Below are 27,929 nucleotides of genomic sequence, written 5' to 3' on the forward strand. Positions count from 1 at the left end.
ATGTGAGATTTTGACTTTTATGTTTTTTAGATTTTTTTCATGCATCTTGTTATCTTTGATGCTCATTCATGTTAAAGAAAGAAGGACTAAATTGATTATTCTTGGTGTCTTGTATTTAACCCCTCTACTGTTGAGAAGAGAGGTATATTTTTGAGACAGACTTCTCCGCTGAACAGGAAGTCTGACTAGAGGCTCTGTGTATGTATGAGTGGAGCTGGCAGCTCCAGCCCATTCATCCTACAAATGCCACGAGGAGGAAAGCTTTTCTCTGAGTGTACCAACCAAATGGAATTCTTAGCTTTCCTCCACTGTTTTAGTCAGTTTGTTCAGGAAAAAAAAAAAAAGCCCTCTGGGCTTTGCTGGGTCATTGCCAGACTTTTGAGAGCTCTGTGCAGAGGAAAGAATGGCAGTCAGTGAAGGCAAAGTGGAGGGAGAGGGGTCTGGCTAATGCAATGGTCCTGAGTGCAGACTTCAAATTAACTGCCCTACTTTCAACCTCACTTCTCACTCCTGCCGTCCACTCTGAGTGCTGACATTGAGCCCAGGCCCATCTAGGGTAGGGGAAATCAGCTTCCACCTCTACTCAAGTCTCTTTTCATCTGGCTGCACCTTCTCAGTTTGTTTTCTGTCTATATTCCTCCCTCCCTCCCATCTAGGAACTTCAGAGTTCCTCTCTGTTTTCTTTACTTCCCTGAGTTTATTTCTTTTAGTACTTCTATTTCCTTATTCAGTCACTTCCGGGAAGAATAAGACTTGCATGCACATGCTCAATCCACCATTTTGAACCCAGAGATGACTAAGCTATTTCTAAATGTCTTTATTTCCATAAAGACACTGTGCTTATGAATCAGGTACCGAAGAACAAGTTCTAAATGAATTGCCAGTATTTCCATCAAATTTCTGCTTCCCCTGAAGTACATTATAGAGTCTTACCCAAAAGCTGAATGTGGCTCAGAAGAATTAGCTCTCGAGTCCAACAGAAAGCGTTTCTGTGTGATGTTCTTCATATTGTTCACATTAAGTACAGGGTAACCCATCTGATTGGTCCAGGTGTCCATTACTTCTTTCACTGGGAGATTACTTGCCTAAGATTAAAAAAAATAGAGAATAATCAATCAACAAATACGGGAAATAAAAGGATAGAATAATCAGATAAAGAAATGATTGATAAATCATTTGTTAATCAAAGGAATTTTTGAGGATATACTTCTCATTACCTCTTCAAGTGCTGCCCAGAAATCTGAAGTTTTGGCATTCTCAAATTTGTGTTTTCTCAAGTAATTCTGCATGTGAAAGATAAATATTTCAGAAGTCAATGTTTGCTTTTTCCATACTTTCACAACATGAGTGAACCTTTCAACAATCTCATTCTAATGTATAATATAGCAAGTATACCTGGAATGAAAATCAAATGATATTCTGTATGTAAAACATTTCATAACCTATAAAAACACTGTACAAATAATGATTTATTTGTAAAGTATAAGAAATACTTTTTATTATTAATGAGATAATGTTTTTTTTTTTATTCTAGTGGAATTGTGAACAGGAGAGGGAAAGTTTAATTTTTTCAGGATATACAATGCAAGGTACTTAAGGACAGTCAAGTGTTCAGCAGACAGTCAGCAGACTGTAACATTTTTGATCTGGTAGGGGAAAAAGACTCATGATTCTATGATGTTCACTTATTAGTGTTAAACTGTCCACTACCAGCTGTATCCCTTACCTTTATTTACACCAGTAGTGTTTTCTCATCTCAGATACTAGATGGCCCCATCACTCATGAGTGGTTTAAGTGATACGCAAAGATAAAAACTGGTAAGCTTGGCTCTAAGCCAGGGCTCTCAGCAAACTTCTTCCATAAAAAGCTGTAAAGATTTTAAGTGTTGTGAGCAATATAAGTCTCTGTCACAACTACTCAACTCTGCCTCCATAGCCCCAAAGCAGCCAAGATAATATGTAAGTGAGTAATCGTGGCTGTCTTCCAGTGAAGCATTATTTATGCACTGATATTTGAATTCCATGCAATGTTCACATGTCATGAAATGTGCTTCTTTTGATTTTTTCCAGCCATTTAAAAATGTAGACATGATTTTCATTTGCAGACCTTACAAAAATGGGTGGTGGACTGGATTTGGCCCACAAGCTGTAGTAATAATTTGCAGATTTTTGTTCTAAAGAAATGAATATACAGTCTTTGGAATAATAATCATCATGATGATGATAATGGATAAACTGGGGAAATTACTCACTTTAAAGTGCAAGCCTTCATTTTTCAAATATTTTTACAATACAGATACAAAATATTTTTAACTAGAAGTTTCCCCATTTTGTCAGTTCTGGTCCCCAAACCTCTCTGCATATGAGTTTTCAGGGATACTGTGATATCCCTAAAGAAAATTCCTAGTCTTCTAATCTCATAATTGGGCACTACTTGTGGTTCTCCAGGAAACCTTCCAAAATTCCTACTGTAATCTCTTCTCTGTTATGCTCTAGAATTGTCCTGTTTAAAATATAGATGTCTTTGATGGAAACAGAACCTTCTTAAGTGGTCTTTGAATCTTCAAAGAAAATAAACCAGTGGTTGACTTTGTACATATCATTTTCACTCTTAAGTTGCTTTAACTTTCCAGACGTGCTTTCCTAAGTCATGTTATCTTCTAAATTCCTTTTTTTAGCCATGGAGAGATAAAACAATATTAGCAGGACTGCCCCAAGATACCTGGGAGAGGGTTGAAAACAGTTTGAAACGCGGCGTTCATGTTTGTTCTTTTGGTTGGTTGCCTGCTCAGCACTGCCACTGGAGGGCAGGCAAAGGAAGGGAGAGGAAACGAAAGGCACATTTTATCAAATTTCGTTCCAGAGTTTTGTATAGATCATTCTTTCTTAGTAAAATAATTGGATACTTGAAACGGTAATGATTATAATCGTAGCTACCTGTTAATGATGATTTTTAGTGAATAGTATCTTCTTAAAATTAATTTAGAGGAACTTCTTTGTATTGTCACAGTTGTCTTGTACTGGGAAACATGCAATCTTGGGACTGAAAGGAACGTTAAATACTGTTTTTTGCGACTCTCACATTTTGGGGGTGAAGGAAACTGGTGTCTAAAGAGGAGAAGAGATTTGCCTGAGATTACAGTGAAGAGACTTCTGAGTCCTGGATCAGTTTGCGTGGTTCTCATCACTGTTGTTACTGCTTTTTAAATTAGTTCCTTGCTTCTTCTGAGTGAGAGGATTGCAGCTTATAGGATACTAAAAATAACTAATTTTACCTAGATTAGTGCTTTTGAATATTCTATATTGACATTTTCTTCTTCACTTTGAAAAATTACAATATAGTCATTCTAGTCAAAAGTTCACGATGACCTAGATCTCTCGATAATGGTCCCTCAGTTGTTACTGGTAAGCACAAAATGAAACAAAGTGTTTCTACTACTAATATCTTAGGAAGGGAAAGGACATTTCCCAAGCCCTAGCCCTGTAAAGGATATCAAAAATAACAAAGTAATCTGTTAACTTCTCTGTGAAACTTTGGCTGAGTGACAGTTACAGACCCGATATAGGTAACATACTGTATATGAAATCACTTTTTTTGAGTTTGCAATATTATCTATTCCTGAACAAGGAAAGTAAAAGTAAAAGGGGAATTGTCCTTAATTAATCACATATCTTAACATTCACCAGCCACATACCAGTGTAGATTTTAATAGTATTAAAAGTAATAAATCATACCTGACATCCTATTTGAAATTTCTCTGGTGTTATCCAGTTTTCAAGCATTCTCAGAATGGAAGCTCCCTATGATGTAAAAGAATGGCAAGTAAAACTAATAGAGGATATACAAAAGAAACAAATATCAGTGATCTCTATTAGGACTAGTATCTCATGACCATATTTGTGGGATAATGTCTTCAAGATGACTCTGCTAAATGGTTGTCAATCTGTGATTCTAGGGTGAAAATACCATCTGGCATACCTCTATATCTATGCTTCTAAAATAACTAAAAGGCAGGAAGAAAAGGATACAAGGGCCAGCCTTTCATGAACCTAAGATTCAAATAATTATTGCACTTCACCACATGAACCAGTAGATGGGGCTTTCCTAATGAAAGAGAAACTTGGGGAAAAAAGTATTAAGTCATCTTCTTTGAACAAGGAAACCAATTTCAGGATAAAATTCTGGCAACTTCTTAGGTATATTGGAATAGTTGGGAAAATTATATTTAACAGAGGGGAGTAAACAGTTGAGGGATTAATCAGGTCATATAGTTTAATATAGGTTAGACATATAATTTCTAATATAGATTAGACATATAATTTACTGAAGCCCAGGTGATGCAGTGGTAAAGAATCTGCCTGCCAATGCAGGAGACACAAGAGATGCAAGTTTAACCCCTGGGTTAGGAAGATTCCCTGGAGAAGGAAATGGCAACCCACTCCAGTGTTCTTGCTGGAAACGTCCATGGACAGAGCCTGGAGAGTCTATGGAATCGCAAAGAGTTGGACACAACTGAGCACTGTCCACACACAAAGACACATAATTTAGGCATGAAACCCTTCTCTTCCAAAATGGTTTATCTTACTTGGTTTTATTTAGTCTGAAGTATCTGATGAATACTTCTGCTCTCTACTTGCTTTTCATATGTTATAAGACTAACTCTAAAACACTTTATTGGTAGATTTAAACGGCTTCCTGGTGGCTTAGTAGTAAAGAATCCACCTGCCACTGCAGGAGACCCGGGTTCGTTCCCTGTGTTGGGAAGATCCCCTGGAGAAGGAAATGACATCCCATTCAATATCCTCACATAGGAAATCCCATGGACAGAGGAGCCTGGCAGGCTATAGTCCATGGGGTTGTAAAGAGTTGGACATGACTTAGCAACTAGACAACAACAACAATAGCCAAAATAGATTTTAAAAATCAATTTTCAAGTAGCTGACCAGAGAAACATTGCTTCCTCATTTAAATTAGCAATTTTTACTGTAATTTATTGAAATATAAGTTATTTTTATACCTAGTAGAAGGCTAAAGGCTTAGAAACATGTATTTATTTCTGACCTATTACCTTAAACCCATGGAATACCTGGGACTTAGGAAGAAGGTCATTTGATAAATATAAATGTGTCTCCATGAATTATTAGAATATATTATAAGTAGATTCAAGGTTTTCATTTTAACTGAAAGATAAAAAGAATCATTGACAATGTAAAAGAAAAACGAATAAAGGAAGCCTAAAAATGCCATGAGAATATATGAGAGGGAAAGCCAAAAAATACGATGCTATAAGCTTCAAATACTAATATATGGTATTTTTCATTCAAGCCAATTTTATCTACTATTCATTTTAATGATTATCATAGTTTGTCTTAAATAAAACTTTGAGTATCTCCTAGACCAATAAAATGTATTAGTTTACAGAGGTTTTTGGACCACTTAGTATAGTTGGTAAACCATAAGAAGCTGAGGCAGAAAATTGACTGAAATATGCTGCATACAAATGTGGAATATGTTTAGAAGAGAAGCTACAGGAGAAAAAGTTGTAAGAGAAAATGGGTAGCGTGAAACTTTGCGTCACTGTGGATTTTCAACACCTTTCATGGAATTTTAATGGATAAAAATGCCCCATCTATGACATACTAACAAAAGTCATTCATCTTTAAATCTTATATGAAACTGGATGAAAGTAATTCCTTAAGTGGACTGGGATTTAAATACTTACTGGAAGCACTCTACTAGGAAAGGTGTCCATGTATATGGCATTTCTCATTGACTACAGAAAAAGATTTATTGTCATTCAGATAATCAAATCAAATAATTTTAAATTGGATGTTTAAGGTATAAATGTTCAGTTATCAGAATGAGAGCCATTTTAAGCAAAAGTGAAAAGAGAAACTTTAAAAAGAATCTGATTCAGAATTCTGTGACAATGACTAGCATTGATCATTTCCACTGAAAACTGCAAACTGTGGAATATTCTGCACTGGCATAAGCTCTACACTATTTCTCCAAACCCATTAACATAATCTAACCATTCTTACCATTTTTAGGCATTTGCTAAGGAAAAAGCCGTTAAACAGGAAGACATTCAAAACGGTGTCATATTTTCCCCACCTTACTATAGGAAATTCCATCAAAAACAGATGTTATTTCATCAGGAGTTGTCACAGTGACTACAATTGGGTGTGAAGATATCAAAGAATCATCCTCTTGGACAGGCAATACATCATCAAGTATTATCTGATCACGCTGAAATGACAATGAACCAAAGAAATACAGCACTTTATACTGGTTTATATATAAAAATATTTATAGAACACAGATTGACTCATGTTATTTAAAGCAAGCATTAGGTGTTCAATTAATCAAATTTTGCATTGATTTTTCTATAGTGGTTCCATTCCCTTCCCCTAAATATAATTCCTTTGACTTTGCCCCTTTATGGTTGGCCAAGAAGACACAAGCATTTATAAATTCTGTTTCTGCTATTTCTTTATGACTTTCAGACATGTGCCAAACTTTTGAGGCTCTGTTTCCATATCTGTGCAATAGGAATGATGCTATCACCTCACAAATTTGTCTGAGAAGTAAGGAAGAATGTTGATTTGCCAAAAATGGATGTTTTAGGGGTCTTTTCTGCCAACTAATCATTGGAATTTGGATGATTCATTATTGAAGAAAATACTAACTTTTGCATTAGTTCTAATATTTACCTTCTTATTCCAACCCTAGGTTTTCACAGCAAAATAGAGTGGTTGAGAAATCTAGCCCTATAGTAAAGCTTTGTGGATTCAAAGCTCATTTTCTCGACATGTAAGTTTAAGTAATTTCCCTCACTCATTAAATAGGAGTAATGATGGCAGCTACTTTTCAGAAATGTGCAGAGGATTTAATGAGACAATGCATGCAAGCATTTGACATAGTTCTTGGCATACAGTGAAATCTTAGCACATTAGCTGCTGTTATCATTTTGATTCTTAATCAGAATCTGAAATCTAGCTCTAATAAAGCACTACTAATAAAAAATCAAAAGCTTTATTGGTCTTACTTAATCAAAAAATATTTCCAAAAGGGAGGATGCTATATTGGTTTACATTTTACAAGTTTGTGAATTCCATTTATGATAGGCAGGATACTATTGTCAAATGATGACTGTCAATCAAGGTAATTTGATTTAAATTTTAATTTTTATGCCCCTAAAATGTTTTGGTAAGAAGAAATAATCTTATTCTCAATGTCAGTAAATTTGACTCTAGTCTTGGTTGTGTTACCAACTGTCTATGTAATATTGCAAACTTATATTACCTTCCTGGGCATCAGAGTTTTCACCTGTGATATAAGGCTCCACTATTGTGGTACTTAGCAAGCTTTTTTACAATGCATCTTTGTTCATCTATCCCCTTCACCACCAGACCCTAAATTGGGAGCTTTTATAAGGGCAGGAAGTGTGTGTGTGTTTTATTTAGTTTTGAGACCTCTGTAGTGTTCACTGAATGAAGAATGAATGAATGGGTGAAGAATGAATGAGTTGGATCATATGATTACATTTCATTTAAGAACTGAATTCTAAATTGTTCTAATATTGGTGTTTTTGAAACACTAAATATTAAATGTTAAAATATTATATTATGCATAATATAGCAATATTAAAATGTTATAATTTCTTATATCTTGATATATAGAGGGTTACTTTATAAAAAGTAAAGGACAAAATAACTTTTCATTTATATAGTTTAATTTCAACAAATTACAAAATCAGCATTTTTCAACATAAATGAATGGTCTTCAGCTAGGGGAATTTTGTCCCCTGGGTGACATATGAAAATATGTGGGGAAATTTTGGTTTTACAACTGGGATGGAGAGTTACCCAAATCTGGTAGATACAGGCCAGGGATGCTGATAAACAGCCTACAATACATAGAATACCCCCACAACAAAGAAATATCTGGCCCAATAGCTCCAGATGAAAAATTCTGATGTAGATTAAATTTTAAGGAAGCAATTGTTGCAAATTAACTTTTTAAGTTTTTAAACCAGGTTGTGCAAACTTGAAGTACTTTAAGCATATAATGGTCTTCTCATTCTGTCCAGTAGAGGGCAGTAGTCTGTACAGCAGACAACCTTCTGTGACATGTCTTTCACATGCTTACACTTTTATATGTACACACTAATAAGCATATGCTTCCCTGGTGGCTCAGACGGTAAAGTGTCTGCCTGCAATGTGGGAGACCCAGGTTTGATTCCTGGGTCGGGAAGATCCCCTGGAGATACTTACATCATGTAAATATACTTGAAAACAGATATAGCTTTTCAGGAAAACAGTATCTGTAGAGTTCATGGAAGCCTCTGTTCCAGGCCCCTCGGGGACACACAGTTAGTAATTACCTGTACATTTTTCAGGGCGCTTTTAAGCTTACGAGATAGAGAACAATGTTCTTCTTTAATGGAAGAGAGAACGGACTCAGAGAGTGTATATAACTTGCTCAAGGTCACATTCCCTGTAACACACCTTAAAATGATTCATCCAGGATTTAAACCTGAGTCTAACTACTAAGTTTATGTGCTTATCTCTTTGCCATTTCTTATCTCTTTGCCATCATTTCAGCAAACTGTGTAAGGCAAGTCATTTATAAAATTAGGCTTAGACATTTTTCAAAGGGTTAGAACTACGGATACTTTCTTGAATGCAGAGTTCACACTGTTTAAGCTAGATATTTTTTCCTGCCTTGGCGTGTGTTCTTGAATGACTCTACCAAAGACATCCTAGACTTGTGGTGTTCAGTTGCTCTCTCATGCTTGGGTGTAGGCTCTGAGCATGGTACAGTCACTGGAGCCAGCTGGCTCCACCCCATCCTCCCAGCACAGTTCCCAGTTCAGTACTGCACATGGTCCCTAACTCAGGGCCACTGTCCTAGTCCAAAGTCCCCAGTCTGCTTGGCACGAGCATAATAGAGATTGAAGTTTACATGTTTCAAGCTTACCATTTGCCAGTCTTTTTCTGCATGGTCTACTCCCAGGTACTCAAAGAAGGAAGCAAATCCTTCATTTAGCCACAAGTCTTCCCACCATTCCATGGTCACAATATTTCCAAACCACTGCAATTATCAGCAATAAAGAGATAGTTAGATTCCCATGCCTATGGTACAGAGGCTGAGAAATTTTCAATATAATAATTTGTTCATGCAAGTTTTGTAATGACACAGAAGTATGTATTTCCTGCTTTATTTCTCCCTAGTTTATTATTTACTCAGCATTTATTTCCTGCTTTATTTCTCCCTAGTTGATGCTAAGATTCTATACCTGATGCACAAGCTCATGGGCTATCACAGTAGCCACCCTCTGTTTGTTTGATGAGGCAGATTCATCAGGGTCATAAAGCAGGTTTGTTTCTCTGTAAGTGATGAGTCCCCAGTTCTCCATAGCCCCAGTGCCGAAATCTGGAATAGCAATTTTATCTATGGAAAAAGAGTCCAGTGAGAAATACATTCTTTCCATTCTGTTCATAACATTTCTTACCAAATTAAGTTCTTTAGATGAATGCTTTTTAACAGGCTAAAAATAATTTCTCAGAGTGAAAAACAATCATCTATTTGTATAAACTTTTTAGTCTTTAACGTGCTCAAAATTTCCATGGGACTTTTCCTGTTGACTCCAGAAATCAGTGTCTTTTATTTCTTAAGGATATGATTGGCAATGCTCTTTTCAAGTCCTCTATAATTTTATGTCTTCTGTTTTTTTCTGGATTTCATTTTTATTTGCTTTTTTCCCAAGCATCTGTTTTGGAGGATATGCTCGTAAGGAATAAATTGGTGAGAATTCCACTTTCCAGGTTATCGTGAGTGGTACAAGAGACATAAACAGAAAAAGACTTTTAAATTAATGTGCTTAATATTTTATTAGATATTATGCTGATTTTTGTGAAGTATTTCTCTTCCTGTCTCCTTCTCTGATGGTTGTGAAGCAATCAAAAGAAAGTGAGGAGGAGCTTCCACAAAGTTTTTCAGAGCCATAGCCATTCCCATGTAGAGAATTTGGCATTCCAGTTGCTTTGCATTGGTAATTTATTAAAGTAAGGGCAGAAACAGAAAAAGAGAAAGTCAGTTGTTGGTTGGTTGTTTTTTTTTGTTGTTATCTTCATTTCATCCCTACAGTCATCTGTATGGGTGTTACATTTATAGTCTTTGCTAATACCGCTTGAACTTACTAATGAAGTGTTTCTGATTATAGCACTGTTTTTATTTTCAAAAGAAAACATGTTCCCCCATCCTTCATATTAGAAAAAATATTTATGGTAGGAGCACCAGCTCATTCCAACTGCTGGAGAATCTAGAATTAGTCTTGTACAACAATGGAAAGACTGGAAATACATAAGACTCTGACAGCATTATTTATCCCTATTGTTTATTAACTTGCTGATGGTAGAGAGGCAATGTAAGCTATTGGGATGGGTGCTAATTTTGAAATCAACAAATCTAGGTTGCTCTTTCTGACGCAATCATTGTCTGTAGTTTAATCTTTATTTGGAAATAAAATACTGTACATTTATCAGGTAAGAAGAGAGAATAGACATTACTCTTGGAGGAATCCAGAATGAATCTTTCAGCATCCAGTAAGTATTAGACAAATAGTGTAGGCATATGATTAAAAGACTAATGAATAACCATTAACTCAGGATGCTAAAAGTAGAGGAAGTGAGTTAACTTGGATGAAAACAAAGGCAATATTAAAAATAAGAAAATTTAAAAAATGGTTCTCACCTAATTTAGGAAGAGAATAATTCATAGCAAAGTAGTCTTCAAAATAGTCAAACACAGTTTTAGTTATGTTTGCAGCATATTCAGCTGTGTGCTTTTGCTCTGGCTGGACATATATAGTGAGCTATTAAAAAAACAGAAAGCTTCAGTGAAAATTGTTCATTTGATAAAACACAAAAACTACGATACATGACATAGCAGAAAGAAGGTGAGCTTTGGAGGCAGACAAGTCTAATTGAATCCTCGTTCTGCATGGCCTTGGGCAAATCACTTCACATCTCTGAGACTCAGGTGTAAAGGAGAATACTGCCTAACTCACTGAGTAATTTCATCAAGGACTGTAAATAACGTAAGACACAATGGTTGGCATAGTGTATGACATATTTGTAAAATATTTTTTTTTCCACTTAGAGCATATATTGTCATCTTAATATTTATGTGTCTGTCTATCTATGTATCTCTGTGTAATTTGTCTTTGAGGAAATAAGGCATGATTTTTTTTTATCTAAAGAGCCCTTACATACATGTTTTCCATTTATGCTTTCCTATCCATTGCCATCAAATTACCCTTTTGATATTTTAACTGTTCTACTCCCAGAGTCTAAAATACAGTGATTGAAAATTTTCTTAAGAGGGAGGCATCTTGATAAGCTACATCTCTAAATACCCAGGATATTATTTTATGCCATGACATAATTTATAAATCAAAGCAAGGATAGACTTTTTGCTCCCCAGTTCTAAGCATGTATAACCCAGAGTATCCAGCACAATATTGGAAGAGAAAAACAACACTGAAACATTGATACTATCTGACTTCAAGACTTACTGTAATGCTACAGTAATCAAGACAATGTGGTATTAACAAAACAATGGAAAAACAGATCAGTACAAGACAATAGAGAGCCTAGAAATAGACTCACATAAAAATAGTCAACTGTAATTTGACAGAGGAGTAACGGCAACACATCGGAGCACACAGAGTCTCAAGAAATGATGCTGGAATAACTGAACATCCACATGGAAAAAAGTGAATATACACACAGCCCTTATAACCATCACAAATATTAACTTAAAATTGATTGCATACCTAAATGTAAAACACAAAGCTATAAAACTTCTTAAAGATAACATACAAAATCTATCAATAGATGATGTTGGATATGAAGGTGATTTCTTATTTTCAACACCAACGGCATAAACTATGAAAGAAAAACTGATAAGCTGGGCTTCATTAAAACTTTTGCTCTGTGAAAGGCAGTATCAAGAGAATGAGAAGATAAGGCATCAACTGGGAGGAAATATTTATGAAAGGTCCATTTGATGATTAATTATTATCCAAAATATACAAAGAACTCTTAAAACTCAACAGGAAGAAAGCAAACAACCTAATTTTTAAAAAAAATGGGCCAAAGGCCTTAACAGACACCTCACCAGGGAAGATATACATATGGCAAGTAAGTATGTGAAAAGCTGATTCATATCATATTCATCAAGGAGATGAAAATTAAAATAACAATGAGATACCACTACAAACTTACTAAAATGCCCAAATTCAAAACACTGACGACAGCAGATGCTGATGAGGATGTGACAACAGGAACTCCTATTGCTGGTGAGAAACAAAATGGTACAGCTACTCTGGAAGACAGTTTTGGCAGTTTCTTATAAAATTAAACATACTTTTACCATATGGCCCAACAATTGTGCTCCTTTGCATTTACCCAAAGGCGTTTAAAACATACCTTGCACAAAAATGTTTATAGCAGCATTAGTCATAATTGCCAAAACTTGGAAGCACCCAAGATGTCTCTCGTGTACCACATAAACTGTGAACAGTGGAATATTATACAGTGCTAAAAAGAAATTAACTATGAAACCATCACAAAAAAAACAGGGAGGACCCTTAAATGCATATTTCTAAATGAAAGAAACCAATCAGAAAGGGCTACATACTGTATGATTCCAACTATATGACATTTTGGAAGAGTTAAAGCTATGGAGACAGTAAAGAGATCAGTGGTGGACAGGCTGAGGGGTGAAGGGTGGAGAGATTAATAGATAGAGCACAGATTTTTAGAGTAGTAAAAATACTCTGCATGATACAGTAATGATGGATATTCGTCATTATACATTTGACTACATAGAATATACATAGAATATACAACACCAAGAATGACCCCTAAGGTAAACTATGGACTTTGGATATTATGATGGCTCGATGTAGCTTCATCCTTGGTAGCAAATGTACTGTCTGGAGGAGGCGTATTAATAATGAGGAAGGGTATGCATGTGTGGGAGCTGGTGGGGGGGAGGTTATATAAAATCTTTGTACCTTCCTCTTCATTTAGTTGTAAACCTAAAACTGCTCTAAGAAAGCAGTCTTTTTAACAGAGTTTGTGAGGAATTCAAATGAACTGTATTTGTTGAACTTGAGGCCTGATTCTAAAACCTCAAATAAAGCAAAAGATGCAGCCATCTGGTAAGTTTAAGCCTGTCTACCCAACTAGAGCTGGGGCCTCATCACTCTTTAATAAGGAAAAATGAAAAAATTAGGCCTACTCTTTTCCTTTTTATTATTTCAAATGCATTGTTAGTTTTGCTATTCTTTTGGGCTTACCCCTTTAGCCGTCTTTTCTTAGACGTGAACAATAAGAAAGTTTCAATAATTTAAGGGGTGAGTTTCTAAAATCATCTTAAATTACCAGTGGTTAGTGTTCTCCCAGATACTGGGTGATTAACATTCTTGCTTTATTTGCATAAATAAAATTGTATTCATCTTCATTTCCAAAGCCTACAAAGCTCACTCATTTATCATCCTTTCTTTTAAATTTCATTTTTATTTATTTTTAAGTTTTCCAGAAGAGGTGGTACATTTCCTTACTGCTGCTGCTCTCCTGTTCTCTTTGTGAACGACAGCATGCATTTTCCAAGACGTTAAGTAAAACCAAGGATCTCGTTGGTGGTCACTGAACAAAGTGAAGGTAATCGCCCCCTATGAAATCAAAACCATGATGGTCATATGGCATGACCATGTCGTAAACTGAGATTCTCAGAATTTTTCACCAGTGAACTGATTAGTATGCCAGACTTTCTGTTCTCTTCTGTTAAAAACTTCAGAAATGGTAGTTTCTGTTGACTCACCGTGCTGTCATCTACACGCTCTGCACATTTATGTTGCCCATAATATTTGGAGAGTGAAGCAGGATTGAAAAAGAGGAAGAGGAGATAACAGGCAGGTCTCCCCGTTAGGTGGAGCAGTGGGGAGGAGAGAGGCCCTGTGCTTTTTCTGCCAGTACCATGCTGGTAGACTGACCTCCTTCAATCAGAAGGCTTCTGAGACAATGTGATCATGTTTTCCTTACTCTCCATATTTCTGTTGCCAGCAGCAACAGGCATGCAGTGTCCTTTAATAGAGTTGTGTTCATGTAAACCCGATAAAAATAAAAGTAACCTTTATTTTAAAGTGACCTTTATTTGGATGCATCATCTTTTTTAACCCTGAGATATGGTCATATTTGATCAACTTTGTTCAACGGAGATAAGCTGAGATAAGCAATTTGATCAACTGAGATAAGCAATCACAGAATAGAAAGACATTAACCTTGTTAGAGTATTAGCCAGAGCATATCTGTGTGTCCTATCTGCTATATATCACAAACATGTTTTTATTTTAAGGATTCCTTTCTGCAGCCTTTGGTAGGAGTAGCTAACTCCCCTCCATCATCTGCTAAGCCTCAGCACTTCTGTCCATGACAAAGTTCAGTCAGTTACTCCTGAATTGTCATTGCTTTGTAACAAACTGTTGTTCTAAGTTTACATGCCTGCTTCACTGAGATGATTCTTTTTAAGCATGTGACTAACCATAATGAAATAGCATGGGGTGAGGAAGGAGATATACATGTATATTCTTTCTTCTTAATTTCTATAAAGTCACAAATGCCTTTATCATTTAAAGATTTTATTAAAGGCTAAATATAAAGGTTTTATATAAGCTTAATAACTACAACTATCTATGAAGTTTGTAAGTCTTCAAGAGCCTACCTAACTTGAATGCATATATTTAGTTTTTAGATACTAAATTCTCTAAGTGGACTAAATTACTGAGATATACCACTGTTGGATACTATTGGCGTAGTAGTGTTAATCGCTCAGTCGTGTCCGATTCTTTGCAACCCCGTGGACTGTAGCCCAACAGGCTCCTCTGTCCATGGGATTTCCCAGGCAAGAATACTGGAGTGGGGTGCCATTTCCTTCTCCAAGGGATCTTCCCAACCCAGGGATCGAAACTGGGTCTCCTGCATTGCAGGCAGATTCTTTACCATTTGAGCTACAGGGAAGACCTGTTGGATACTCTTAAAGTGAAAGTGAAGTCGCTCAGTCGTGTCCGACTCCTTGCAACCCCGTGGACTGTAGTCCACCAGGCTCCTCTGTCCGTGGGATTCTCCAGGCAAGAATACTGGAGTGGGCTGCCATTTCCTTCTCCAGGAGATATTCCTGACCCAGGGATCGAACCCAGGTCTCCTGCATTGCAGGCAGACGCTTTAACCTCTGAGCCACCAGGGAAGCCCCTTAGGCGTAACTCAAAACACTGGATCTATTGAGCTGGCATCAGATGTAAAATCTGTGCTTCCTGAAGCCCATATGCACTTGGCTATTCTTTTGGGAGGTGTGCTTCATCTGTTTTATCAATGTTGTTGTTGTTGCCTTTCTCTTATCACGTGGGAACCCTACCCAAGAAGGCTTTTAGAGTTGTTAATAGTATCCCTTTAATCAAGGGTCTCCAGAAATTTGAGAGATGGAATTTAAGTCCGCAAGAATTTATTCTAATTGGTTGCCATTACTTCTTTTATGTGTAATCATTATGGTTAATTATTAGTCTTACTGAGTACTTAAAATTTTCCAGGTAATGTGACACTTACCATGCACATCAATCCTATTAATCTAGACTATTCATAATGATAATAAAATATAATATTTTCCATCACTAGTGATATCTTTACTCCAATGCTTTCATTAGCCCAGTTTCCACGATTACAGAATCCAATGAGTTTTGAAAATCCGGTGTTTTTTTTTTAATATGTTCTCAGCAAATTAATTTGGTGGTATTATCTGACCTGAACTGAGAGGAATTTTTTAAAAATATAACTTATTTTTCTCACTACAAAAGTATTGCTGTAGAAACACTTTTATTTGATCATAAGGAGCTACCCCCAAGATCCCACTGCAGTTACTCAATAATACTCAATATCTGTACATATTGCCTTTCACAAATCTGAAAATTTCTGAATTCCAACATGCAACTAATCCCAAAAATTTTAGATAAGGATTGTAAACTTGTATCTCAAATTTTAGAGTTTGAAGAGTTTTAAAAGTAAACTTCTGATTGTATATATGAGGAAAATGTATACACAAGAGAAATGAAGACGAAACTGACACTAAACTTCAGCACCAAGTTTGTTTTTTACTATATTGTACTGCTTCTTTTCTCTACTCCTAAGAATGAAGCCTGACTTTCCCGAGTTACAAAATAGAGTTAACAACAGTACGTAACCAATAGTTAATGTGAGCATTAAATAAGCTAATGCATAAGCAATACTTGACACATAATAGTTTTCATGTGTTCCATCAAGAACGTTAGTATCATCAGAGATAATACATTGAATGATTATCCCCTGTAATTTTCTTTGTCCGTACTTCCTTATATGTGGGATATCCACACTGTGGTACCCACATTACCATTAGGAATACTAGGAGAATGAAGAGGGAAAAAATAAAATGTTAAGTTTTCGAAGTTCAGAATAGGCTTTTCACACCCATACAAATAAATTTGAAATCCAAAACCTTTTGATTTGCAAGAGCTTGGTTGGAAAAGGCTTTAGCAATAAAAACAGAAGGCAAGAAAAAAAGTAAAACCACAGAGTTTATGCTTTAACAATAGATTGGAAAGAGAGAAGAGGCAAGTCCAGAGGGCTGTGTGTCAATGAGTAACCCCAGGAGAGGGGTAGTAAGGTTGAAGGGGCAAGACCCTGGAAGGGTGTCTTAGAGTCTGAGACAAAGGCACTGAACTTGGAAAGACCATGGGAACAAAAAGGAATCAACCTGAACAGATGCTTCTAGCCACTACCACCTAGTCAGAAGTCCAGCCAGTGCCTGCAGGGTCCCCACCACCACCTGTAAGCCCTGCAGGCCTGCTGGGCCTGGGACCATGTTTTTGTTGTCCTTGTCTGCTGAGTGTCTTCTATGGACAGAGGTGACCAAATATCCAAGTTTGCCCAGAAATGTCCCAGGATTCTAAGTCTGTTGTTTATACCTCTTATCCCAGCATAATTAATAACACCTCTATTATTTATATTCTATAAATAATAAAATATTTGGTCACTCTACCCATTGACAACAACCTGCCTTTCCACTGCTGATCACCCGTCACACTTAGCACCTGTTCATCTCTTGAGATTTTTCCATCTTATCTGAATTGTTCCAGATAGACACACTCCTTTTATGTGGCCCATGACTTGCAGAGCCCCCTGTTTTTGTGTTTTCTGTTTTAGAAGGTGAAATCTTTGTGATCAAAGACCTTAAAACACAGTTGGGTGACAGTGGACAGTGGTGACCACCTATGTTTCACATGTCCATTGAGGTATAGATGTTTTAGCATATTTCACTCCCTTCAGGACCTAGCATACTATTTGTGCACATAGTAGGTGCTCAATAAAGACTGACAAAATGTTGGGAGAACCTCAGTTTTATTATCAATGTTGATGTAGCCAGGATGAGAAAGAGAAAAGAATTTGATATTGTTTTTAATTCTGTAAATGCATGTTTAAGTTACATAGTTAGTATTACTGGATGCCATCAATATGTTTAATTTTATAACTTTGCATGTGTGCTAATTTGCTTCAGTCATGTCCAACTCTTTGTGACCCTATGGACCGTAGCCTGCCAGGTTCCTCAGTCCATGGGATTTTCCAGGCAAGAATACTGGAGTGGGTTGGTTGCCATGCCCTTCTCCGGGGGATCTTCCCAACCCAGAGATCTAACCCATGTCTCTTAGTCACCTGCATTGGCAGGTGGGTTCTTTACCACTAGCGCCATCTGGGAAGCATGTCCTTCTAAATATTCTTCCAGCAGTAGATAGAAATTTGGGGAGGAGGAATACTTAGTAGAAAGGAGTTGTGATGTTTGGTTCGTTTCAAGTTTTGTTTGTGATCCTGCTTTATCACAGGAATGTGATAAATTCTTCCTAAATTTTAGATTGTCCCTTATCCATCGATAAATTATTATAAATATGGAAAACCTTGGCTTAAAGTCTGGGTGACTCAGGACTGTATTTTTGCTGTGGCCTTGCAGTTTCCACGTGTGTTCAGAACGTTGAGTCCCAGAGCTCAGCAGCCATGAGGTACTGTTTGAGAAGCAGCCCAGCATCATCACTTAGGTTACACAGAATACTTACTGGCAGCTCACTTCTCATTCAAGTCAAAATTTGAGTAGTTTGATGCGTGGTGATTATCATGACTGCAGTAGAGTTTTTTTCCCAAACAAATAACATTTAAAAATCTAACTTCACAGAATTTTATATACTTCTTTGTTCATATTATTATTTTTTTTAATTTTAAAATCTTTAATTCTTACATGCGTTCCCAAACATGAACCCCCCTCCCACCTCCCCTCCCCACAACATCTCTCTGGGTCATCCCCATGCACCAGCCCCAAGCATGCTGCACCCTACGTCAGACATGGACTGGCGATTCAATTCTTACATGACAGTATACATGTTAGAATTCCCATTCTCCCATATCATCCCACCCTCTCCCTCTCCCTCTGAGTCCAAAAGTCCTCTTTAACAAGTGGTGCTGGGAAAACTGGTCAACCACTTGTAAAAGAATGAAACTAGATCACTTTCTAACACCACACATAAAAATAAACTCAAAATGGATTAAAGATCTAAATGTAAGACCAGAAACTATAAAACTCCTAGAGGAGAACATAGGCAAAACACTCTCAGACATAAATCACAGCAGGATCCTCTATGATCCACCTCCCAGAATTCTGGAAATAAAAGCAAAAATAAACAAATGGGATCTAATTAAAATTAAAAGCTTCTGCACAACAAAGGAAAATATAAGCAAGGTGAAAAGACAGCCTTCTGAATGGGAGAAAATAATAGCAAATGAAGCAACTGACAAACAACTAATCTCAAAAATATACAAGCAACTTATGCAGCTCAATTCCAGAAAAATGAACGACCCAATCAAAAAATGGGCCAAAGAACTAAATAGACATTTCTCCAGAGAAGACATACGGATGGCTAACAAACACATGAAAAGATGCTCAACATCACTCATTATTAGAGAAATGCAAATCAAAACCACAATGAGGTACCACTTCACACCAGTCAGAATGGCTGCGATCCAAAAGTCTGCAAGCAATAAATGCTGGAGAGGGTGTGGAGAAAAGGGAACCCTCCTACACTGTTGGTGGGAATGCAAACTAGTACAGCCACTATGGAGAACAGTGTGGAGATTCCTTAAAAAATTGCAAATAGAACTCCCTTATGACCCAGCAATCCCACTGCTGGGCATACACACCGAGGAAACCAGAATTGAAAGAGACACATGTACCCCAATGTTCATCGCAGCACTGTTTATAATAGCCAGGACATATTATTTTTGTAAATTTAAGACTCATTGGCAATCTTCTGTGGCTTCCTGAATTAAATGCATTCTTTCAAGGAAGATTGATAGCCCTTAATTTAGAACAGTCCTTCCAGGAAAGAAATTAAAAAAAAAAAACTCATTGAAATAAAAATGTTGTAAAAATCAAACTCATGCTGAAAATGTGCCACAAATAGCAGATGCTTTTGAGAATATGGAGAAAAGGGAAACGCTGTTCACTGTTGATGGCAAGTTGGAGCAGCCACTGTGGAAAACGGTGTGGAGCTTCCTCAGAAAACTAAAGATACAGTTACCATATGCCCAGCAATTACAGTGCTGGCATACATTCAAAGAAAACAAAAGGATTAATTCAAAAATATATACACACCACAGTTTTCATAGTAGCTTATTTACAATAGCCAAGATACGGAAGCAAACTAAGCGACCAGCAACAGATGAATGGAGCATGTGTGGTATATATACAACGAAATACTACTCAGCCGAAAAGGAAAGAAATTTTGACACTCGCAACAACATGGATGGACTGGAGTGTATTATGCTTAGTGAAATAAGTCAGACAGAGGGAGACAAATACTATCTGATGTCACTTTTATGTGGAATCTGAAAAATGAAACAAACGTGAATATAACAGAAAAGAAACAGACTCACAGATACAGGAAACAAACTAGAAGTTACCAATGGGGAGAGAGAACAAGGGAGGGGCAAAATATAGGTAGGGGATTAAATGGTACAAACAACTATATATAAAATAAATCTTGTACAGCCCCAGGAATATAGCCAATATTTTATAATAACCACAAATAGAGTATAACCTTTAAGATTATGAATTGCTGTGTTGTACATCTGAACTTTATATAGTATTATAAACCAACTATACCTCAATAAAAGTGTCATGCAGCTGGCAGTCTCAAAAGGAAATGTGCAGAGTTAAGTCTTTTTGAACTACATTCCAAACTTGGTTCCCTTTTTTCCCAACAATTTTTTAGGATTGGATCCCTAATCTTCATGAGCAACAAGGACATTTTAAACATAGTGAATGGTGCAGGTACTAATATCTGCCATTACAGGTAAACAATTAAGAAGAACATGGGCTTCGATTTGGTTTTTATTGATGTAAAGTAGTTCTTGCCAGAATGGTGACTTCAGTCAGGGTATTATAGAGTCTTGGATTGTACAGTGTAACCCGACTGTGAAAGCGAGTGATACATGTTACCAGAATAATACTGTCAGAAGTGGAGTGGATAAGAACGGTTTCCTGATTTATGAAATTTATACTAAAAATGTAGTGTTACACAAAAACCAACTTCATCTGTTAGAGGGACCAGTAATATGGAGACTTTGGTTCTAGAGCATACAGCATATTAATGCTTTAATATACCCCCACTTCTCCTGACAGGCGTCCCTGGTGGCTCAGCGGTAAAGAATCCACCTGCCAATGCAGGGGATGCGGGTTCAATCCCTGGGTCGGGAAAATCCCCTGGAGCAGGAAGTGGTAACCCACTCCAGTATTCTTGCCTGGAGAATCCCAGGGACGGAGGAGCCTGGTGGGCTACAGTCCCTGGGGTCGGAAAGAGTCAGACATGACTTAGCAACTAAACAGGAACAACGCTGCTCCTACCAAACAGAAATGACAGTCACAACATAAAAGTGGAAAGCCCACAAGACATATCAGGGCTTCAAACAACGTAAGCATCTCTGTGGAGTGGATAAAAATACAGAGCAGTTGGCAGGGACTAAACCTATCAGCCTACTGGGCCCTGGGTTTGGAAGGAATTTGCAGCGAGCTCCTGGGGGTTAGAGCCATGTCATGCTTTGAAAGTTATATTCTTAAACTCTGACTACTATTTCTGGTTGTTTTCTCATAGTTTTCTGTTTTTATTTTACAGTGGTCATATCTTCTTGAATCTCTGAGGGTAATAATTAAAGGTTGGGTATGTGAGAATGTTTAATCTTTATGGCTTTTTTGGTTTCTAACTATTACTATTTACTCACACTGTGCTTGGCTGTTTATTTGTCTTGGATTTTCTCTTTTATGTTGCTTGTTTTCCTCATATGCCGGTTTGTCTTAGGTTGTCCGTGTAGCCATAAGAATGTAGTACTGTGAGAATAGTGTCGGTTCCCACTGATGTTACTTTTAAGTAGATAAAAGTGGTGTAGTTTTCCCGTAGTTCTCTCTGGAGTGGGAAGTTGTACTGGAGCATCTGTGCTTGGGTGTTAAGTGCTAGATTTCAATTTAGAGTGAATGGGTAGGGAGCCAGTCAAATGCCAAAGAGGCAGAATTTGCCTTGAATTGACATTCAAACTAGATGCCCTTAAGTTTTCCTTCAGTTTTGAAGAAAAGAGCCCCACAGGTTTTTGCAGGAAGGAAAACTCTGGCTAGCTGTCTTCTATAGATAGGATGGAGAGAGAAGTACCTCTTCTCTCCAGTGACTGGTGAAGAGGTAAAGATATGTTTCAGGATATCACATTTCAGAAGGTTTACAGCAGGGTACATTGTTTGCAAAGAATCTGGAATTTGAGTCTCCGCATTTGCCGGTTGTGTGATTTTGAGCAAATTACTTAAACTCATCATTTCCGTTTTCTCACTTGTAAAATGGGAGTGATGATCTCTTCCTTATAAAATTATATTACAAAGAATATAATGTTTCATATATATAATATATAGCACAGAGGCAGACTAACCATTAGATAGCAAGTTTAGGGCATGAGCAGAATGGGGGCCTCCAAAAAGAGAAAAATAATTAGGTAATCATTAGGTTAAAGTATTTAGTATTTCATTTTTCAGGAGAAAATTATTAAGTTCATCATTTGAATTTTTTTTTAAAAAAGCTTATTTGTATTTTCTTACATTTTTAAGAAGATGCTTTTTGAGACCTTGCTGCTGTCTTATGTTGAATTACATACTGGGATGGCACCACAAACATCTCAGTGCTTAGCTACTTGAAGGATATTCACCTACCTCTGATTTCCTCCTCTCCCTCTGGCCTCTATCTTGGACACCACCCAAACACAGAAACCCAATCATTTTACTAAATTGAGCATGCTCAAATATTTAATACTTTTGTGCTGATATCCTTAGAAACTAGGTTTGGATTTATAGTGAATTTTCTCCTGAAATAATTCAAGGCCATCCATTCCTATGGCTATTTTGTTTATTTTTCACCTGGGTCCTCTCAGCTTACATTTTTCTATATTGTTCAGTGTTTCATCAGACTCACAGACCTTGGTGTCTAATGGGCTTTTCTAGTGTGGGGTTTAAAAAGACTGTTCAAAAAAAGTAGACAATCACAAATGCATAGGTGGTAAATTTTAAAAAATAGAATGGTACTCACAGGTATCCCCCTGTTGGATATTCTCGTTACAGAGTCGAACTGGTGTACCGCAAAGCACACCAGGTAAGTACTCATGGGAACAGACTTCTGGAAAGTTGTCCGATTCCATTTATCATCCACCGACTCTTCTTTCTATTGAAAGCAAAAGATAATCTTTTATTTATAAAGTGATCAATCATGGACAAGACAAACAAATAGTTACTCTAAACCTGGCTTTCCAGTTAGAAAAAAAAGCTTGTCAAAGCTTAATGGTAGGAAGAAATTTTACCCCTAAATGGTGATGTTGAAAAGACTGGAGGAAAATTCATTTTATTTTTAGTACTGTGAGAGTGTGATTGAACTATATACTGTATGAGGTTTCTTAGGGAGAAATTAAACTTTGTGATATAAACTAGACAGGAGTTTATCTTTCTGCATTAAACAGAAAATCCTGACCATAATATTTGAGCATACACTATGACCCCTTAATGGAGAATAGGCTTGTGCTCACTCCAGTGTTCTTGCCTGGAGAATCCCAGGGACGGGGGAGCCTGGTGGGCTGCCGTCTATGGGGTCACACAGAGTTGGACACGACTGAAGCGACTTAGCAGCAGCAGCAGTGCCTTGAACACAGGAAGAACTAAGCAGGTATTTGCTAATTTGACTACATGCAAGAGGGCAATAGCTGTGCAGGCATAGCAGGAGGTCAGGCTGTCTTTTCCATCTCTGGTTGTCTCCATCGGAGACCTAAGGTATGGTCACTAAAGTCACTGCCTTGTTTACCATGGAGAGAGAAGAGATTGTATTACTTGCTGCAGCTCCCAACTCCATCTGTCTGGTTTTCTGTCCATGCCACTTTGCCTTCCTCACTGCCAATCACCAGTCCTAATACTTCATCCATGAATACTTGCCTAATTCCTGCTGTCCATTGTATAAACACTTCCACATGCCCTGCAGCCACACAGTGAGTCGCTCTACAGTGAGAAGCTTTAAAAAAGGATTAAGAGAGGGAGGCTGGATTAGAGCTCGATGCATCATCGGCAAGGCAAGCATGTGCTATTAGAGGAGAGTTGAAGCCCCAGCAGTTCAGTCCAGTTCAGTCGCTCAGTCGTGTCCGACTCTTTGTGACCCCATGAATCGCAGCACGCCAGGCTTCCCTGTCCATCACCAACTCCCGGAGTTCACTCAGACTCACGTCCATCGAGTCCATGATGCCACCCAGCCATCTCATCCTCTGTTGTCCCCTTCTCCTCCTGCCCCCAATCCCTCCCAGCATCAGAATCTTTTCCAATGAGTCAACTCTTCACATGAGGTGGCCAAAGTACTGGAGTTTTAGCTTTAGCATCATTCCTTCCAAAGAAATCCTAAGGCTGATCTTCAGAATGGACTGGTTGGATCTTCTTGCAGTCCAAGGGATTCTCAAGAGTCTTCTCCAGCACCACAGTTCAAAAGCATCAATTCTTCGGTGCTCAGCCTTCTTCAGAGTCCAACTCTCACATCCATACATGACCACTGGAAAAACCATAGTCTTGACTAGATGGACCTTTGTTTGTAAAATAATGTCTCTGCTTTTGAATATGCTATTTATGTTGGTCATAACTTTTCTTCCAAGGGGTAAGCGTCTTTTAATTTCATGGCTGCAGTCACCATCTGCAGTGATTTTGGAGCCCCCCAAAATAAAGTCTGAACTGTTTCCACTGTTTCCCCATCTATTTCCCATGAAGTGATGGGACCAGATGCCATGATCTTCGTTTTCTGAATGTTGAGCTTTAAGCCAACTTTTTCACTCTCCTCTTGCACTTTCATCAAGAGGCTTTTTAGTTCCTCTTCTCTTTCTACCATAAGGGTGGTGTCATCTGCATATCTGAGGTTATTGATATTTCTCCCGGCAATCTTGATTCCACCTTGTGCTTCTTCCAGCCCAGTGTTTCTCATGATGTACTCTGCATAGAAGTTAAATAAGCAGGGTGACAGTATACAGCCTTGATGTACTCCTTTTCCTATTTGGAACCAGTCTGTTGTTCCATGTTACTCCATGATAAAAAGTTTGCATCCTTCCTCCTCCCACCCTAACTTTACCTGTTCCATGCCAAGTATTCTGACTGCATTGTACTCTGACCCAGTCAGAGTGTGTCCTTTAAGTTCATCTTTTCCTCTTTCTTCTCCAGTCAAAACCCAATTGCCTAGGAGTCTGACACTAGTCTGACACTAGAAGAGCTTACATTGACCTTTTTAAGCTTCCATTTACTTTTTAACCTTCTTAAGCTTTTGTTTGCTTTTTTGAGGAATATTTGTAATTAAAGAGGATGATTTCAGTGATCATATTTCAGATAGTGGATCAGAAAGATGGGAAATGTAATGTAGGCACAGTGCTTTTCTGGTATTGGGTAGGTGACAATTATATCTAAGGATGTGCTTCACCCTTTTACATGTCAAAGATATAAGGCATAATAAACCTCAACCTTGAGGTAATGATACTTTAGTTAACTGCATTACCCATTATAGGGTTGAGGAGCAGGAAAAGAGGGAAGAATCATGTTAATAATTATACAAACAGAATTTATTGTAGCCTGTTTTTTGTTTTTGTTTGTTTTTTAACATTTAATGAGTACTTCTTGTTCACTAGAATACTTATGGGCATGGTGATCCCTGGAGTTGGTAGCTATACTTCAACATTTAAGTGATGATTTTTTTGTAGAAACCAAGACAACTAGGCTGCTGAGTATTTTAAAATCTGTAATTCCATTCGTTTGCCTTTAATTTATCATGATTAGGGGATGCTTTCATTTAAGCAGAGCCTAGCTGACATATGTCTACTGTATCCATTCTTGCTTAGAAAACCCAACATGGTATTTTGACTAGATAGTAAAATCTTGAATTAAAGACTTCTAGTACTCAAAGACAAGAGATAGCCCAAATGTATCTTCAAGCCTCTAAATAAGCTATTAGAGTACATTTATTTTAGAATTCAGTAGGTTCTCTCATGGCAAATCAGGAAATTGATATTATAAACAAACTATCTGCATAAATTTTAAAAGAATTTAAAATACTCACCTCCACTGGCATATTTGAAAGTGCCTTATATTCTTTGGAGTGGACAATGGATATCGTATACGTTGCCTTTTTGTTGGGCTCATCAAAACAAGGGAAGGATTTCCTGGCATCTGTTGGTTCATGATCAGTGGCTGCTATGCTCCTTAGAAACAAACACACAAGCAAAATACATGTTGCCTCTTCTGACAGCCTCTATTCCCATATAAAACAATCAACTATGTAATCAACTCTTGCATTTCTTAAAGCAAATGTCCATCCAGAAATCTATCAAATAGTTGTCAAAGTCTTTACTGGAATTTTTAGGTTAACAAATGAAAATTCAGAAACTGCTTTGGGTATTTTATATGAGTAGTTAAGTATTTTGGTCCCATAACTAAAAATCTGTGATGAGCAAAAATCAATCCACTTTATGTGCTATTATTCCTTCCATCCTACAGCTATCAAGTGACAAGTAGATAAACACAAAGCCAAACTCAAAGGCTTGCTTGTAGCTGTCCTTGTAAGTGTGAACAGCTGTGTTCTGTCATGGAATAGAGGAGTATATTCTAGAGTCTACAGATCCTGTCCCTAATAGCACATTCTTTCTTACTTATGTTACACCAGGGACAAAACCCTTAGTTTCATTTCCATGAAAAGCAGTCCCTGAACAGTCTCCCAGTGAAGCAACCTTTGGCCAGATTTAAAACCCTTTTTGGAAAGAGACAGGATTCTTTTATGGCTCTAACTAGGCATATGCGTTATTAAACTAAAATGTTACTTTATAATGTTTCCATCATTTCAAAGTGGGACTATTTTTTGAGTAATTGCTCAAAAAAAAATCAATGAATATATACTTTTTATATGTAGTTATAGTACAGTAAGATTACACATTTGCTCATTTGAAGACTAAGCAGAGTAAAAAGTGTAATATAGAAAGGTTGACATATTCATTAATAATTTGTACAAGAAAAATATTTTGTGCTTCAGAATTCTCTGGGACTAATGAAGGTATTTCATACAGAATAACAAATTATTGCATCCTTCATTCATCCAATAAATATTTGTTGAACTCACTATTTCATATTCAGACACACACATACATTTACCAGGTATCATTCTATACTGAGGAAATAACAAAGACTAGATAGATAAGGAGAGTGGCAAGAGCTGTGTAGGAAATAAAACAAGGAAAGAGACAGAGAGTGACCCCGGAAAAGTGGTGGGCAATATAAGGTACAATAGTCAGGGACAATCTCTTGCAGTAGGTGATGAGAAAACTCCAGATAGGTGGAGATTACGGAAAATATGTTTCTTTAATAGAGGGAACAACAAGTACATAGTTGCTAAAGTGGAAAAGAATTTACTGTGGTTGAGGACCTGAAAGATGTCCAGAGTAGCTGAAGTACAGTGAACTGGAAGGACTAAATGATCAGCAGAGGCCATGGTAAAAGTCTGCACTTTATTTGGATTCAAAGATGCAATATATACATAATTTATGTAAAAACTAATATGTCATAGGTCAACATTCATCTACAAGAAATTAAAATATTTTTGAAGTTCCTTTAAAAACTCTCTGGATATAAAAATTACTTGTTAACAACTTAGCCAAAAAAACTAATCGGTGAAAAATAAAACTGGAAAAGGGCTGTCTTTTGGGATACTATTGACTGAAGGGGACAACTTTCTGGGATGATTGAAAAAAATGTATCCTTTATTATGGGTATGATTAACAAAGATGTGTACATTCCTCAAAATTCATTAAATTAGTTCCCATTAGATTTATGCATTTAATATGTATAAAATCTATCTTAAAATAACTGTAGATCAATATTGAGTTCCAGTAAGTAGGTTTGGATTGTTGCAGTGATGTGAATTAGCAATGAAAAAGCAAACTTTTATGTATACTGAGCTTGAGCAAATGAAAAAAAAAAAAAGAAATGAAGATAACAGAAGGCAGGTTTCTCACCGCTGGGGAAGAGAGTTATAGATTTGTTTTAAAAAAGAAAGGAGACTAGACCTTGATACTGAACTGTAACTGAAGGATCAGTGTAAATTCAATGATTTTTTGGGTAAATATGTAAATGGATATAAAAATATACAAGACATGTATTCCCTATCTTTGTCTGCTGAACAGGACTAGAAGAAATAACACACTTG

The 27,929-nt window shown here is 37.0% G+C and overlaps 1 protein-coding gene across 1 annotated transcript in view; it reads right to left on the reverse strand.

Moving 5' to 3' along the window:
- Nucleotides 1–27,929, reverse strand: part of ENPEP (glutamyl aminopeptidase) — an 82,208-nt gene that overhangs the window by 42,690 nt on the left and 11,589 nt on the right. The window contains exons 2-10 of the mRNA XM_005681306.3: nt 25,794–25,935; nt 22,761–22,892; nt 10,760–10,880; nt 9,303–9,457; nt 8,984–9,097; nt 6,116–6,250; nt 3,736–3,801; nt 1,218–1,283; nt 934–1,085 (exon numbers count right to left, since the gene is read on the reverse strand). Coding sequence (XP_005681363.2) covers nt 934–1,085; nt 1,218–1,283; nt 3,736–3,801; nt 6,116–6,250; nt 8,984–9,097; nt 9,303–9,457; nt 10,760–10,880; nt 22,761–22,892; nt 25,794–25,935 — 1,083 coding nt within the window. The remainder of the gene's footprint in view (nt 1–933; nt 1,086–1,217; nt 1,284–3,735; nt 3,802–6,115; nt 6,251–8,983; nt 9,098–9,302; nt 9,458–10,759; nt 10,881–22,760; nt 22,893–25,793; nt 25,936–27,929) is intronic.

Source organism: Capra hircus, chromosome 6 (genome assembly GCF_001704415.2).
Source record: "Capra hircus breed San Clemente chromosome 6, ASM170441v1, whole genome shotgun sequence".
NCBI classification, from domain to species: domain Eukaryota; kingdom Metazoa; phylum Chordata; class Mammalia; order Artiodactyla; family Bovidae; genus Capra; species Capra hircus.